Source organism: Rhinolophus sinicus, linkage group LG03 (assembly GCF_036562045.2).
Source record: "Rhinolophus sinicus isolate RSC01 linkage group LG03, ASM3656204v1, whole genome shotgun sequence".
NCBI lineage: Eukaryota > Metazoa > Chordata > Mammalia > Chiroptera > Rhinolophidae > Rhinolophus > Rhinolophus sinicus.
Window position 1 is genome coordinate 195,662,453 of NC_133753.1, and position 13,984 is coordinate 195,676,436.

The window sequence follows — 13,984 nt, forward strand, 5'->3', positions numbered from 1 at the left end:
AATTTAGATTCCTGTCCTCACAGGGCCTAAAGTATAGTTGGGAAGCTAAAGTATGACATAGAAATTTTAAATGCAATTCAGGAGGTTCAATGTCAAAAAGAGCAGACACCAGAGAATAGTTGGGGTGACAGCATCCTCATTAAGTCCCATGCCTTCTGTAAGTGTTTAGTATTTATCCTTTATTAGGTGTAGGCAGTTTCTTTTTATTTCCAGTTTCCTCAGAGGTTTCTTTCTTGTTTTTTTTTTAAACATAAATTGGGTTGAATTTTATCAAATGTCTTATTTAAAAATTGTGGACGAAAAAGGGGCCACATACTAAACCTGACAAGCTCAGGGCAGGCCAGTATGGCAGGCCCTACAAACTCAGAGACTAAAATGAACCACATAGGATGGTCTGAACATACAAATTTCTAACTAAAAGCGGGTCATGGCAGGTAGTCCTGTCCTAGGCCCGTAGCTTCCTTGACAAAGGTCAACCTTTACCTTAAGTGAGCCTGTCTATTGTCTTTGTGCATCTAAGATAATGCACTCTTGGACCATCTGTCATCCCTTCTTTTGGACCCCTCAGGGCACTGCCCACCTCATTAGAGCAGGAGGCCACAGAACCCCTCACTGTTATCTTGTTCCCCACATACCATCTCCATGTGCTGTAAATGTGAATTATTGACTATCCTGTGCCCACCAATGTAAAAGAAGTATGTGTGTCTCTGTTTTACTTTTTATCCAATCCCAGAGATTTACCCAGTTGCTTTCTCCAGCTCCCTTAACCTACCCCAATGGATTCCGTGTAACCCTCCTTACGTCTCCTCTGATTCGAATGTATAAAATAAACTGCAAAACTGCCATTTTCCAGAACATTTTCTCAGTCCGTTGAGATTTTGCTTCTTGGCAATTGTTATCAATTTAGCTCAAATAAACTCATTCAACTGCTCTGCCGGTTTGGACGTTTCTTAACGCCGACAAAATCTACTGGAGATGTTTTTCTTCTGTACTCGTTAATGGACTTAGTTATAAAATAGGTTTGATGGTATTTAATCAATCATGCGTCCTAGGAAACGCTCAGTACATTGTCATCGTCTTCGTCATAGTCACCGTCATCGTCATCATCCGTTTTCAGTATGAAGTGTGACAGGTTGTATTTTCTGAAAATGGCTTCAACACGATTTCCCTTACACCTGCTTTCCCAACAGTGTGACTTCCTCCTTGACAGGTCAGGTTTACGCTCCCTCTCAGGAATCTAAACGTGCCTCGGTGGAAGTGACCTGATGGGACTTCTGAGGCCAGGGCATCAAAGGCAGTACAGCTGCTGCCTGCTTCTCCTGAGCTCCGTGCTCCTGGAACCCAGCCACCACGAGGTGGGGAACCCCGCAAAGTCCTCAGAGAGACTGACATGCAGGGGAACGGTGGTCTCCCTGTCATCCACTGCCGCCATGGTGGCCATGGGAGTCAGTCATCTTGGAAGCAGGTTCTCCAGCCCCAGTGAAGTCTCCCCACCGATGTGACGTGCAGCAGAGGCCAGCTGGGAATGCTGCAACCAGCCCACATTACAGATTTGGGAGCAAACTAGAAGATGGTGGTTGTTTCAGACCATTAAGTTTTGGGGAGGTTTGCTATATAACCATAGACAGCAGATACACAGTGTTTGATTCAGTTTTCCAATATTTTGTTTAGGATTGTTTGCACTTACTTTCAGAAGGAAGATTGGACTACATTTTCTTTTTTTTCCACTGTCTTTGTTGTCTGCTTTTTATATCAAGTTATACAACTCTTTAAACATGTTTTTTTTCCCCTAGTCTCTGAAAGCATCTGGGTAAGTTTGAAATTATTTTTTCTTTCATGTTTGATTAAAAAGAGAATAAACTAATGCAAAAAGCTGTCAGGGCCTGATGTTGATCAGTTTTTGGAAAGAGATTTTTGTCTATTGGCTCGTTTATTGAAAGGCTCGGATCAATTCTGATTTCCTATTATTTCTTAAGTTAATTTGTGGTGGTTTCTTAGAAACTTATACACATCCTCCAAGCTTTCAAAGTGCAAACATCAAGTGTTACTGTAACTGAGTTATGTTCCCTCATTCATTTATAATATTGTTCATTTTCTCTCTTTGCCTCCCTGATGTGACTTGCTAGAGTATGTCTATCTGATTAATCTTTATAACAGTCAGCTTTTCTTTACTATTCATCCTTCTAGCTTCTAATGAGAGTAGAAAGAAAACTAGTGAAATAGTTCTCATTTTTATCACTATGTCTTTACTTTCATCACTCCTTTCTATGTGATATTTGAACTTTTGATTTCTCTCTTGTTTTCTTTTTTTTTTGTCTTTTTGAGTTGGAATCCTAGTATATTTTTCCTGGCTGTGTTCCCTCAAAGTATCACTTTAGAAACAAAGCAGAAGTTTGATAAGAAGTACTTTTCATTCAGTTCCAAATATTTTACAGTTTCCCCGTTAGGCAGAATGACCATATAATGTATGAATCAAATTGAGACACTTTTTATAGTCAGAGGGAGTGCTATTAATAATTACACCAAGAAGACAGCTATAAATAGGGTCTTGCCTATACAAATTCAGGTGTATGTACACCCATAAGTGATTTCAAAGACTTTGTTTTGGTTTTCAAGTGTGTGTGTGTAAAAAGTAAACACCTTCATTGATTTCTACTGTAATTATATTGAGGCCCGAAAATCTGGTCTCTGTGATAGAATTTGAAATTTTCTGAAACTTCCTTAGTGGTCTAGTGAATGGTCAAATTTTATAAATATCCCGTATGTGGTTGGAAGCAATGTATTTTCAGAGTTCAGTGTTTCTCACAGATCACATTTATTAATATTATTCAAGTCTTCCATATTCTTCATATATTTTTGGTCCACTTGACTTATCATTTTCTGTTAGAGGTAGTCCAAATCTTCTGTTATAATTATGGATTTTGAATGTTTCCTCATAATTTGCCAAATTTCATGCTTGGTATCATAAGACTACGTTGTTAGTTGCTGATAGGTTGATATTAGTATATTATCTTGGTGGATTCTTCCCTTTTTCATTAAAAAAGTCTTTTTACATTTCCATTAATTTTCAATATTATATGCTTTAACAACTTTCTTTTGGTTGCCTGACATATCTTCTTCTATCCTATGCCTTTATTTTTGCCTTTCTGTATGTTTGTTTTAGGTGTGTCTTTGAAAAAACCCCGTAGCTACATTGAAGCAACAACAAGACAAAATACTTCCAATCTGAGGAAGTCTCTCCTTTAAACAAGTCCTTAGATCTGTTTACACTCATCCTGATCAGCAACATATTTGTCTTCAATTGTTTCATCTTATTTTGTGCTTCCTGGTTTCCACGCTTGTTCTTTGCTCCATCTATTCCCTCTTTTTCTTGCCATCTATTGAGTTGTTTTCTTATTCCCTTCCCCTTCTCTACTAGTTTGGAAATTATATATTCTAGTACAGAGAAACCCTTAATTTTTAAGAATAAATACTTAACAAAACCTAAGTTACATCAATATCTATCTCTTTCTTATGACATTGAAAAAGACTGTTAACTTCATATTCTGACCTTTCCCTAATCATCTTTTTTTTTTTGGTTTGTCCAATATTTTATTTCTACCTTGTTTTAAAATTCTCTTGAAGTGTCATTACATGGAGAGGGTGGTACTGTATCTGACATTTCTGTGTATTCAGAGTGGGAACAGAGGCTTGCTTGTCAGGTCAGTCCACTGCCTGGATTGAGTCCCTGATTTAGGAAGTTTGACAAATCACTTACCTTCTCTGGGTTTCTATTTCTGGTCACAGCTGGGAGGAACTTTGCAGATCATTTAGCAAATGAGCTCCCTCATTTTGCCTAAGACTCTAGGAACTGAAAAGATGATGATTATTATGGTATTCACTAAAAGTGAAATCACTTGGGCTTGAGGAATCCAGACAAGCTATTGTAGGAACAAACGTCGGTTAATCCTAGAAGGATGCACATAAAAGTTTCTTAAGTGCAAGAGTGATGTGATCAAAGGGGAAATTTAGTAAGATTGATGAACAGCAGTTTACTAAAAACTTAGTGAAGTAGGAGAGGTTATTCTTCATTGATAGGGAAACCCCATAGGGTGCTGCTTTATTAGAGTTGGCACGAGGAGGTAAGGGCCTAACCTAGGAAGGTGGCAGGAATCAGGGAAAACAGAGCTGAGGGGGAGGCCATCTCCCTCTTGGGAGAAGAAAGAGATAGGAGACATGATGGCTAATTATATACGAGAGGAAAGAAGGGAGGTCAGCACTGCCTTCAAGGATTCCAATGGAGGGTCCTTCATGCAAACTTTAGGATTTTCATCCAGGGGGGTATTTGTGAAGATGCTGCATTGTATGGGGCATGGAGGGGGCCAAGACCTTTGGTGGACTGGCAGCAGTTAGTAGTAGAAGGCCTCAAATGTGACACTAGGCTTTAAGTCAAGGTGACTTGTCCTGGCTGTTAATTTATTCATTGGGGGATGGCAAATCACTACTGGGAAAGTCACAGGTCTGAACAGCAGCTTGCTCTGCTTTTTGGTCTGCTGGACCCTGCATAGCAGCCTGCAGGTGCACAAACGAGAAGCTGAGCAAGGCCATTTCCGCAGGCAGTTGCACCTGTATGTAAAGAAATGCACAAAAGGATGGTCTCCAAGATATTAAAGATAGCGTAAGTGTGCGTGTTGTGGGGGAGAGGGGTTCAGGAGTCTTTCACTTTCTTCACTACACTTTTTACTACATTGTTTTAATTATTTACAATGAGTAACTTTAATTTGTATATCAGAAAAAAATAGTCATTTTCGTGTGGGGACAAGCTCCTCTCTCAAGCCCTACCCACCGTGCTTCCATTCCCCTTTTCTTGGCATTACTTTCTCTAACCTCAGATAGTTAGTTGTCAGGTCTCATTTTCCTGATTTTATGGACGGGACCAGTAGAGGCAGAGCCGGGCCTTGCAGGTCCTCACCACTGGCTCTTTGTGGCCCTTAGAGTACCCGGGAGAGCCCTGAAGACCCATCCTTGGCCGGCCCACTCACCTGGGCCGCTTGGGGCTGCTGCTCGCCCCGCCCCGCCCCGCCCCGCCCCGCCCCGCCCCGCCCGCGCCCCGCGCACAGGCCCCGCCCCAACCCGCCCTTGCCCCGCCCCCGCCCAGGCCCCCGCCCTCGCCCAGGCCCCGCCCCCAGGCCCCGCCTCAGAGGGCGCTCCACGATCCAGAACACGCCCCCGACGCGAGTCCCGCTCCCCGCCCTCAGAGGAAACGGAAGTAGTAGTGGGCCCGGCCGGAAGCCGGAAGCAGCGGAGCAGGGTTAAGGCTGTGGCGGTGCGCGCTGCAGGGCCATGGCAGAGAAGTTCGACCACCTGGAGGAGCACCTGGAGAAGTTCGTGGAGAACATCCGGCAGCTCGGCATTATCGTCAGCGACTTCCAGCCTAGCAGCCAGGCCGGGCTCAACCAGAAGCTGTGAGTAGCGGCCCGAGTGCGCCGGACCCGTCCCCGAGCGGAGCAGGGATGGGGACCAGGGATGGGCGCTGGGGTCGGGGAGCGAGGGTCGGGCGCAGAGCCGCAGCCGCCGCCCGCGTCCTCTGGGCCGGGCCCCGCCCAGCCCCAGCCCCAGCCCCAGCCGGCCCAGCTGAGCGCGGAGGGTCGGTTCGCCGCCGCCGCCTGCTGCCGGCCAGCCTGCGGCTCTGCCTTGCGGGAACCTCTCCTCGGGGGCGGTCCCGAGACGTCCTCACGGCCAGACGCAGCAGTTTCTTTTCTGGGGCCCCGTCGGTGGGACTCGTGCTTCCTCTTCGAAGCCCCTCCCTGCGCACGTGTGACCCCCTCCCATTGTTGCCTCCGGGACCCTCTGCCCCGGGGGAGGCGCGTCCGCGGAGTGCGCTGCGCTCCCCGTAGCAACCCTCGCAGGTGCTGGTAACTTGTGTGGAGCCCCAGTTGGCCAGGTGGGTGGTGTCATGGTGTCATCTAAGCTAACCAAATGCCCCATTTTTGCCTTTTCCCCAGGAATTTTATCGTCACCGGCTTGCAGGATATTGACAAGTGCAGGCAGCAACTTCATGACATTACTGTGCCTTTAGAAGTTTTTGAGTAAGTACCATTTCTGGTATCACTTGAGCATGATTCTTGTTTGCTTACGGTATAATGACTGCTTCAGCCGTGGGTGTTTCAGTGCGTGCGGCGCCGTGGGCACAGCCCAAGTGCTGGGGGTATGCAGTGAGGAAAATAGAAATTCCTCCCCTCGAGTGTCTGCTTTAATGGGATCAACAATTTAAAATCTCAGTATTGTATCATTGTAACAGTTTCACGTGAATAGAGGCTTATTAAATACGTGAAAAACATCGTAGGCTCTCAAAGTCCTGCTTAGACAAAAGAACAGCCACATAACTTTCTTTTTTCCTTGAAAAAGATAAAAAATCTTAAGTGAGCTATAGTTTAAATTAAAAAAAAAATTACAGCCAGAAACAACCTGAAAGTAATGTGGTCTGGTGTCGGCCAAAGTGCTCTGGGAGGGCTGGTTCTGGGAGCTGATAATGTCCACTCCGCTGGAAAAGAGAAAGGGTCTTCGGCCACGTAAGCTTGGGAGGGCCGTTCAGTTTTCTACGGGACAGTGTGTGCGCCTGTCTCAGTCATGGCCCAGAGAATGCTTCCGGGAAATACACTGCTTCAGTTGTTTGCAGTCCAGGCTTTAGCACACTGGTTTGGTTGTCACATCTCTGATTTCACAGGTGAGTAACTGCACTGGGCTGTTAGCTTGTCAGTGTCAGGGTTAAGACTAAAATCTGGACTTGTGCTTCCTCGACCAGGGCCATTTTCTCTGGGACAGGCAACCTCTTAACTCCCAGAGCTGGCCGAGATTGGCAAGAACATTCTAGTACTTTTTGCAGTAAAACTGCAAATGTAAACCACTGATTTCCTTGAACAGTAAAGGAAAAGTTCTTGTCGTTTCACACCCCGAAAGGTCAGAGATACAAGTCCAAGTTACAACCCAGCTGAGAAGCTGTCTGCACAGAGGCCACACAGGCTGCAGTTTTCACGATCTCGGCTCTGTCCTCACCAGCTGGCGTGGTGTCATGTTCTCTGCGTGGTCTCAGTTGGCCCCACTGAGTTCTCTGGCTTCAGCTGGGCGTGAATGTCCTGTGTGCGTTACAGTTCTGGACTCAGGCGCCGGCTGCCGGCTTGTGAGGCAGGGAAGGTGGAAGCCACTTCTCCATCCTTGGAGGGTCCTCCTCAGTGCTGTGCTGGTCGTAAGTGTGCAGGCTGGATGTCCTGACCAAGGCCAGTAACTCCTGAGTCTCAGGTGGGGCAAGTGAGAGGGAGACGAAAGGGAGAGATTGCTGAAGGGCAGCAGGAAGTGGGGCCTCGGCCAGCTCAGTGCAGCCACAGCAGGTGGGCAGAAGGGACCGCGGAGACTCACCTGGGGTCCTGGGAATGCGGTGGCCGCTGGGCGCTGCCAACCCGCAGCTACAGCCCGTGGGCTGCTCTGTGGTGCACAGTGTGGGAGGAGTTTTCAGGCCCCAGTGGCCTTGTCTGCACGCACTGTCGGACCCTGCCTGCCTGACACAAAGGCCAGGACGGCAGCCTGGGCCCGGCTGGCCAGCACTCGTGTTGGCAGAGGTGGGCTCCACCCTCGGCTCTCAGGAGAGCCTACTCCGAACGGTACTGCTGTTGAAGTGATTGTTCAGTGAGGACACTTGAGCCGGTCAGGATTTTTGTTCCCAGAAATGGATGGATTCTGTTCAGAATCACAACGATAGTTTTGCTGCTTTCCTTCCATCATTTCAAAAACGTTGCAATACAACGGAATTTCTTGGCGTTTGTGATTTATTTTGTCCAATGAAAGGCTGGTTTTTAATGCCATTAACCGTAACTTAACAGTGTCTTTAATCTAAGAGATAATTTTCTCTTTTCACTGAAGCATAAAAATACATAAATTGGACTTAGTGTGGTGATGGTTTTTGTTTCTTTGTCATGAATAATTCTGTTTAGCTGAACAATATGAAGGTCTTCGAGGCACAGAGGTAGGCAGGTAGCCCAGACCTGGTAAAATGTGGATATTTATCCAGGCAGTATGCTTAATGAAATCTTTTGGGTAATGAAGAAATTTTGGGGACAAATGTTAAAAATTTCAAGAAATACTTTTAGAAATAATTAGAGAGCATCTTGCCTCTGTTACATTCAAGTTACTCAGGGGTATTTGGGAAAGTAGTATGCCTCTTCCGCTTTCTGAAAGCAGTGCACCAGTTTGTAAATCAGTCTTGGGGTGCGTGGGGCCTGGCTCTCCTGCTTGTAATTCTCCCCTCCTGCCCCCTCCAGCAGCCTGAGGCTCCTCCACACAGGGTTCCCAAGGGGACTGGATGGGGGACCTGGAGTGGAGTCTGCATCTTGGTGTGCTCTCCGGGCTCCCCAGGTTGCTGGGGTCTGAAGCCATGGCCCAGGCTTAGTTCTCTCTTGTCAGGAGCTGCCCAACCTGACAGGCTGCTCTGAGACCGAGAAGGTCGTGGCCACATGCCTTTGAAAAGCACCAGTGTTTCAGAGGTGAAGTGTGGCTGTGGAGCTCGCTCGGCTAGTAAGTGATCTGTAAGGTCGTTAACCTGACATCACACGTCTGTCATATTCTAGAAGTGACGTGAGATCGAACCATCTGGAGCTGTATAAATGAAGGCCTCCTAATTCCTAACTGGTTCCTGGACACAGTTTCGTCTACACAGCACCATGCGAAGTTATAAATAGCTAACTGTTTTCTTTTTACCATAGGAAATCAGACTAGGTGTCAGCCATGAGAGTGCTGATTGGAATGTTTCCTGTTTGCAGATACATAGATCAAGGTCGAAACCCGCAGCTCTACACCAAAGAGTGCCTGGAGAGAGCTCTAGCGAAAAATGAACAAGTGAAAGGCAAGATTGACACAATGAAGGTAAGGCTGCCGTAGACAGAAGAGGATGTCAGAACGGACACAAATCCTGACAGCGCATTTGGCTAATAGACTGGACTTGGTCATTCTATTCTGCACTGGGGCGAACATCAGCTGTTTGTAAGGTTACACAGTTGGGACTTCTGAATTGTGTAATGGATGGTAGGCGAAGCTAAGCAGCAGAGACTTGTGATAGAATAAAACCATGTAACAAAGTGGCAGCCTTACTCTTAGGAAAGTCCAGGTTAATTTCTGTGATTGTTAGCTAACTGTTTTCATTTTTAAAACTAATATTTCAGGTTTGCACTTTGGTGCTTTGTGATGCCTTCTGTTGGGCCTTTTCCTGTAATTATGGTTCTTTGGTTTAGAGGGTTCTTGAATCTTTGTTCTCTTGTGCAGCTTCTGACTCCTGACTCCTTTGTACCTATCCTCTGTCTTGCAGTTCTCCACAGAGAACTGGCTCTGTTTCTTTGCTGTGATGAGGTCTAGAAAACTATGCATCTTGAACATGAAATATGTCCTTTTTTTCTTCCTTAAATTAACTCAGATATGGTTCCAGTTGGGGTGTGTGTGGTTTTTCCTTTAATCGGACAGCACTGCCCCTTGTCCGGCCTCCCATTTCTGTTGGCCTTGTGCAACGAGCCCTTCTGCCTCTCCACTCCCGTCCCTCATTCGGGCCCGGCCACGCTGGTCTCGTTTCCGTTTCTGGAAGTCACCAGACCCTCTCCTTCCTGTTCTTTCCCGTGCTGTCTCCTCTGGAGCTCTTGCGTGCGCTCTCTGCACACGGATTATCGTTTGGGTCATTGTATGTCACCTCTGCAAAGAGGCCTTGGGGACCAGCCTTTCCTCAGCTTGTTTACTGAGAGCACTGAAGAGGGTTTGCCCTTTTCTTTTTCTCTGTTCTGTCTCCTCTGAAGCTTGTGCTCCAGGGTCTCAGGGCACGAGTGCTCTGTTCCTGCTGACACCTGGTGCCCACAGATGTGCCCAGTTGGTGTTTGATGTGACCTCTTAGGACTCAGAGGGTGCATGGAACAAGCAGATTGTCAGGATGACAGTGACGGCCATCACGTGGTACCCTGGGGTCGCGGGGCTTCCCAAGGCCCCCAGGTGATGGATGTGTGCTGATGATGGGCAGTGTGCCCTGGGGGTGGCGTTTGCCCTAACTGTTTTGTCAGTTTGGGACTGAGTTGCTGTTGAACTTGGTGTCACCCTCGGGACATGATACAGCTTTAATCAGTGGCAGGTTGTGACTGTTTGCACTGTTGGGTGAGGTGCAATGCCCAACAGAAACCCCCTTGGTACGAACAGGTCCATGCGTGTTCTCCGTGGTCCCGCCATGCTTCTGTGCGACTCCAGGGCGTGCGGCTGGTACAGACGTGTCCTGTGGGTGGGGCTGCCTACAGACTATGTATCGTTGTGACTCGGTGTCCTTCCCTCTCATCTGAGGCCTGTGAAAGTCACAGTGCAGTTCCATGGCTTTCGCTTGTCCAGTGGGCTGTGTGTTTGTACTTCCCAAGTTGTATCTTAAATAGTCCCTGTGGTGTCGGAGTGCGGTGTCCTTTGAGAGTGTGTCTGAACTAGGTTTTGTGTCTTCCTTTGAATATGCTGCCTTAGTGCAGCTTATAAGACAAGGTCGTGAGATGCTGGCAGGTACTTAGCTGCCTGTAAGAGTGGGTAAAACAAGTGTTAGGCTGATGCCATGTTTCCCCGCAAGTAAGACCTCACTGGAAAATAAGCCCAGCTTGATTTTTCAGGAGGACATCCCCTGAACATAAGCCCTCATGTGTCTTTTGGAGCAAGAATTAATATAAGACCCGGTCTTATTTTCGGGGGAACACGGTAGGTAGGATTGGGAAGCCATAACATTTGGTGGAGACAGGTTTCCAGCTGCTCTGAAAGCTTTGATCGAGCTGTTTGCACACAGAGAGTGTGATTGGTTTGAGTTAATAATTGTTTAATTAAAAATAGTATTTGAAGATTCCTGTTACGTGTGCTGACTGCAAAATTCATTTCCACCTCTGTGGCTGGCTCCCTGCAAGAGGGGCATTTTTCACTTTGAAGCAGGAGGGAAGAAGTTGTATTTGAGCAGGAATTCCTTTCAGATAGTTCTCACTGTACATGCACTGTAGCTGCAAGCGTGCTGTGTCCACGGGCAATGAGTGGGCAGCAGCCGAGCGGCCAGAGGCTTGCGTGGGGCCGAGCACAGTTGACGTCCCCTTGGAGGGCCCTGGCACAGGTGTCGTCTGTAATTGGGCTGATGGGTCACAAGCAAACATATTTTGACAGTGTGTGTTTTCTTTCTTAGAAATTTAAAAGCTTACTGATTCAAGAACTTTCTAAAGTGTTTCCAGAAGACATGGCTAAGTATCGAAGCATCCGAGGAGAGGACCACCCCACATCCTAACTTCTTGCTCCCTCTGTCTGAAGACCTTCCCAGTCCTCTGTGCGTCGCCTTGACCTTCAGGCAGCCTGACTGTGAGCGGCCCAGCACTGCTGGCTGGGGCCGGGGCCCGGGCCGCTCCTCCAGCCACCTGTCCTTGTCAGTAATGTCCCCGGGATGGCAGTGCCTAGAGGGCTGTGGAGCTGCGCCGTGCCGCCAGTGGGCTCTGTCCCGGGCCTGTGTCTGTTTGGTCCTCAGGCTTTCACATGCCTGGTGATCCCGCAGCTTTGAGTGCAGTGCGTTTGGTTCTCTGCGGGGGATAGTCTTGGAGATACTAAATGTGATAGGTAAAGTACACGGTTTTAAAAAGTCTACCTGATGACTCTGCTTTTATGTACTCTTTCTGTTCCATTTTATTATGGTGTCAAAAAAAGCTAACCACAAAAAAGGAAAAATTAAAAAATGTTGTTTTAATATGAGAAGTACTTGAATTGGTGTTCTGTTTCATGTTTTCAAGCACAGCGCATAGAATGTGTTCAAGGTAACTTACATGGATTTCAGTAAGACATAATCATAATAAACTCTTTAAGTATTTATGTGACTTATTCCATGCAGTTGTTTTTATAACAGTTTTACAGCACAGAATATCTTATAAATAGTCATCTACTCCTTTCCCAAAGTGTGAACAATATTCATGAAATTTGTTCTCCCAGCTTCGAAGCAGGAAGAGCTACAGCAGGACGCAGCGATGTGGTTCTCGGGTACTGCTCGGTGGAGGGCGTGCGGGCACTGAGGCAGGCAGGCTGGGGCACTGGAGACGCCCGCAGGCCCTGTGCCTGCTGTGCCCCCAGGTACACTGGAGTTTTGATCAGTGGCAGAGTCGGACGTGGTGGCGCCTGGCGGGCCCTGGGAGCCTGTGGGTCTGTAAACCTGGGCGGTGCTGTTGCATGTCCCAGGTCCTGGTGCAGTGCTCCCCAGGGTGACCGGCAGGCCACCTGCCTCACATGACCTGGACTCGTTATTAGAAATGGGAGTCTGATTCAGACCTGTTGAGTCAGGCTCTGCGCTGCTGCCCGGGAACCTGCAGCCTCAGGTGCTTCCTCTGCATCACGCTGGGCTCGCTTAGCTCTCGGAACACTCTGAGGCCTGCGCCGTCACCAGGGTGTAGCAGTGCCAGTGGTCGGTGTCACGTGAGGCCGCAGGTCCGGTGTAGGAGTGAGGGTCAGCCAGCTTTCCGTTTCTCACTGAGCCCTTCTGGAATGGGGGGACTGGTGCATGGCCATTGCTTCCCAAGGGGATCTTGCTGAGTCGGGCCAGGCCCCTTAGGAAGTTGCTAGCTTGTTACTCCTTTCCAGAATGACATGAGGAAAGGTCTCCCATATGGGGACATGGTTCCTTTTGGATGAGGATACGCCCCAGTCTAGTAGGTCCTGGCGCTGGCGGTTCCTTCTTCGTTGTTTTTCCCACCTATTCCCTGACTATCAGCTGCTGCCGAGGGTCTTGGGGTCCTGGCTGGCCGAGTGCTTCTTTCCCAGATACTGTGCCCATGAGTCAGCTCAGATGGTCCTCTCCACAGCCCTGGGAGCTGTGGGAACTACCTTTCCGTTACGGAGCCGGAAACGGGCACAGGGAGGCTGAACCGTGTGCCCGGACTCACAGCTAATGAGTAGCAGAGCTCAAGTTCACTGCAGGCTGGCCTCGCCTAGGGTGCGTGTTCTGAACTGCACGGCTCATTGCAGCGGGAGCCCGATGGCCCCGGCCGTCAGCCTTGGTCCTCACACGTGTCGTGCTCCAAGCTCCGCCTCCCCAGCCTTCCTGAAAGGCGATTTCCATTCCCCTTTCATGGGTCGCTGGCGGGTCCAAGGGGGTCCCGGATGTTCAGGGTACAATCTTTCATAAAGAAGGTTACTACCTCGTTCGTGCTTAGGAATGATTCTACACCTAGTTACACACGTGTGTGTAAAAAAATGTCCAGATGCTAAAAAGCACAGGATTAGCAGGGCAGCTATGTGACAATTTCTCAGCTCTAAATACTTGTGTTTTTGCGAGTTTTCTGTAGAGAACACATCTGATGTACACCCACAAAGGTGAAGGACATTCTACTGCATAAGGGTGGGGCTTAATTTGGGGTTTTTTGTTTTCTTTACCACTGAGGCAGTGGAAATAACCTGGAATCGTGCTTGACAGCTCAGGCCCAGGTTTGAACCCAAACCCGCCTCTCAGTGTCACAGTGATGCGGTTGGGTGTTGGAAATCATTGAACTTTCTGATTGTTTTGAGGAACAGGGTGGGAGTTCAGTTGACGGGAACTGGCAGCCAACTGGGTCCCAATGGCTAGGGGTGACTTAAGAGCAGCAGCCCATCCAAGTAGATGGTGTTGCACCAGAAGGACTCCAGTAATTCTTGTTTGAACTGCAAGGAGGCCCTGGAGAGCAGGTGTCAAAGGCCAAGAGAAGGGAGAGCGAGTTCAGGTAGCACATCCTGGGTCTGAGGTGCCGGGGCCTTCCGGTGGAGAAGTCAGAGACAGCAGTGTCATGCCTTCATCGCGAGTGGACCCTGCAGTGCTCCCCTGAACTCATAAGTGACATCACGTCACAGCAAGTCTAGTACGTGAGGAAACATGCGTGGATCTAGCAGTGGCTGAGAGAAATGGCTCAAAATGGTACAGTGACGGTGGAAATGAAGTGGCCATTACATTGGACCTCAGAGAGGA

At 48.0% G+C, this 13,984-nt stretch overlaps 1 protein-coding gene across 1 annotated transcript; it reads left to right on the forward strand.

The window, feature by feature from the left end:
• Window positions 1–5,250: 5,250 nt before the first annotated feature.
• On the forward strand, window positions 5,251–11,873 carry MED10 (mediator complex subunit 10). The gene is made up of 4 exons (XM_074329107.1): window positions 5,251–5,444; window positions 5,985–6,068; window positions 8,793–8,895; window positions 11,198–11,873. The coding sequence occupies exons 1-4, from the start codon at window positions 5,323–5,325 to the stop codon at window positions 11,294–11,296; spliced, it is 408 nt and encodes a 135-aa protein (XP_074185208.1). The 5' UTR covers window positions 5,251–5,322; the 3' UTR covers window positions 11,297–11,873.
• The last annotated feature ends 2,111 nt before the right edge of the window (window positions 11,874–13,984 follow it).